The 2,165-nt window shown below is 61.6% G+C and overlaps 1 protein-coding gene across 1 annotated transcript in view; it reads right to left on the bottom strand.

The window, feature by feature from the left end:
* Positions 1–2,165, bottom strand: part of PI4KA (phosphatidylinositol 4-kinase alpha) — a 140,023-nt gene that overhangs the window by 47,380 nt on the left and 90,478 nt on the right. Inside the window, 2 exon segments of the mRNA XM_027770696.1 lie at positions 264–347; positions 647–728. Coding sequence (XP_027626497.1) covers positions 264–347; positions 647–728 — 166 coding nt within the window.

Raw genomic sequence — 2,165 nt, 5'->3', positions numbered from 1 at the left:
CAGCTAAACCGTGACCAGGGTGGAGGCAGCAGGGCTGAGTGGCGAGGGCACAGGCTTGGGGGACAGACGGGCCTGGGGCGAGCCAGCTCCCCTCTCGTGCAGGGGGACCCAGGCAGATGGCGTTTCCTCCATGCAGGGTGGGGCCAGCGCCACTCACAGCCCCAGCCCCGGGAGAGGACGGGCCTGTACGTGGAGCACCTGTCCTGACACGCCCGGGATGGCCGAGAACACGGCCCGCAGTACAGGGAACTCGTTAGGCCTACCTCTCTGGCCTCATAGGTGTCAGGGACCGTGATCCGATAGGGGGCGTCCGGAATGTCGTAGTAAGGTTGGTCCTTGTGAATATCCTGCAAGCACAGTGACACCCTCTCTTCCAACGTGCCTTCGGAAGCTGCTGCGCCTCTGACGTGGGGCAGCAGGATGGTGGCTGCCCGCCCTGCCCCCACCCCACCCTGTGACCAGTTTCCAAATCGGCTCCAGCTTCCGGGAAACACAGGGTGGGATTCGCCCCAGGCCCACCCCACCGTGCCTCTTGTTGCACTAATTAGGCTCAGGTGAATCTCCGGAGGAGCAAGCTGGAGGAGCAGGCTGCACAGAGGGTGGCCAGCGTGTGTGTTGGCTGGCCCGGGGCCCCAGGGACACTCACGGCACTCAGCGACAGTGACAGGGTCTGCAGGATGTCCAGCATGGTCTTCAGCACAGTCCCGCTCCAGAGCAAGTGGGGAAACCTGCAGGGAGAGCCAGCCTCAGCCAACGAGCTGGACCCAGGAGCCTGCTCGCCTTGGTAGAGGACTCCCACCCCCGCCCAGGCCGGCAGAAGCCCACACCTGCTGCTGCCAGCTAGCGTGGGGGTCAGAGGCCTCTGGGACAGATGCTTGTCCCCCAGGATCCCCGTGGTGAGGTGGGTGGTGACAGGTGCGAAATGCTCCTGGCACCCCTCCAGCCACATCCCTCAGGGCCACACACGCCCCGAGTGACCTGCTTGAAACCCGAGGCCGACTCTGCTGGCTCTGCACCAGCATGGCTGCACTCCTCGCTCGGACGCAGTTCTGCAAGATTTCGGCCAGAACTCCTCAGTGCTGCGTGCATTGTGCACACATAGAGAAGGCAGTGTTGGGACGACACCCTGGGGTGAGGAGTTGCTGTCTGTCCCTGCGGGGCCAGGCCGGGGCAGTGGCAGCCCCAGTGCCGACAAGGCAGACTGCAGTGTGACTCCTCACGGCTGCTGCACGGCGGGCCCAGCTCAGACACACCACGTGCGTGCTGGCCTTGTCCTCGGGGACTCTGGGAGCTCCTGACCAGCCTTTGCTTGGATGCTGCCGCTGCTGCTGCCTGGCCCCAGCTACAGACCCTGGGCACTTGCAGGAGCTGCAGGCAGGCTCAATGAGGGTGCGTGCTGCCTCTGGCCTTCAGACTGCGGCTGGCCCAGCCACCTTTGACGCTCATCAGCATGGGGACACATCCCAAGAGCATCTGCCTCGGCTCCCAGCATGGGCGGCAGGTGATGGAAAAGGGCCAGAGTGGATTTTTTATTCCCAGGCAGTCCAGAAGACGCCAGTTCTTCCAGGGAACCTCTGGTTGGGCCCTGGGCTAGGAGACGGTGGGCCAGGCCTTGTCAGAGTGAGTGGGATTCAGTGACACTGGGGTGACACCCTGATCAGCCAGAGGCATATGTAATAGCCATGGCTCTTAATGAAAGGAGGTTTCGGGACCAGCAGTTGGTGCAATGGCTATGTCACTGGACTCCCACGTAGTCGACCGCGGTTCGAGTCCCAGACCCGGTGGCTTAAACTCACGGCGGGCGCGTGTGCGTATGTGCCCAAGATCCCGAGAGGAGAATGGAGGAGAAGGGATTGCGGCATGGCCATTCCCCCTGGGGGTGATTTCTCGCTTTCTGTCTCTGTCTCTCTCTCTGTCTCTCTGGTGAGTGCACGCACCCTATAGCAAAAACCTCTTCAAAAAAAAAAAGGAAGGTTTTAGGAGCAAACTTCGGGCTCTGCAGCAAACTTACAGACACTCTGCGGGAGGCTGCCCTGCCCTGGAGTCTCCATCTCGACTCTGTTACCCTGCACGGGTAGCATAAAAACAATTTCTCGCTGTGTCCTGAATCCCATGCCTTCTTTCTCTCTCTCTCTCTGTCTCTCTCTCTCTCTCTCTCACACACA

Source organism: Tupaia chinensis, unplaced genomic scaffold (assembly GCF_000334495.1).
Source record: "Tupaia chinensis unplaced genomic scaffold, TupChi_1.0 Scaffold000024_1, whole genome shotgun sequence".
Taxonomy (NCBI): Eukaryota; Metazoa; Chordata; class Mammalia; order Scandentia; family Tupaiidae; genus Tupaia; species Tupaia belangeri.
This window is presented reverse-complemented; position numbering and strand designations above follow the sequence as displayed.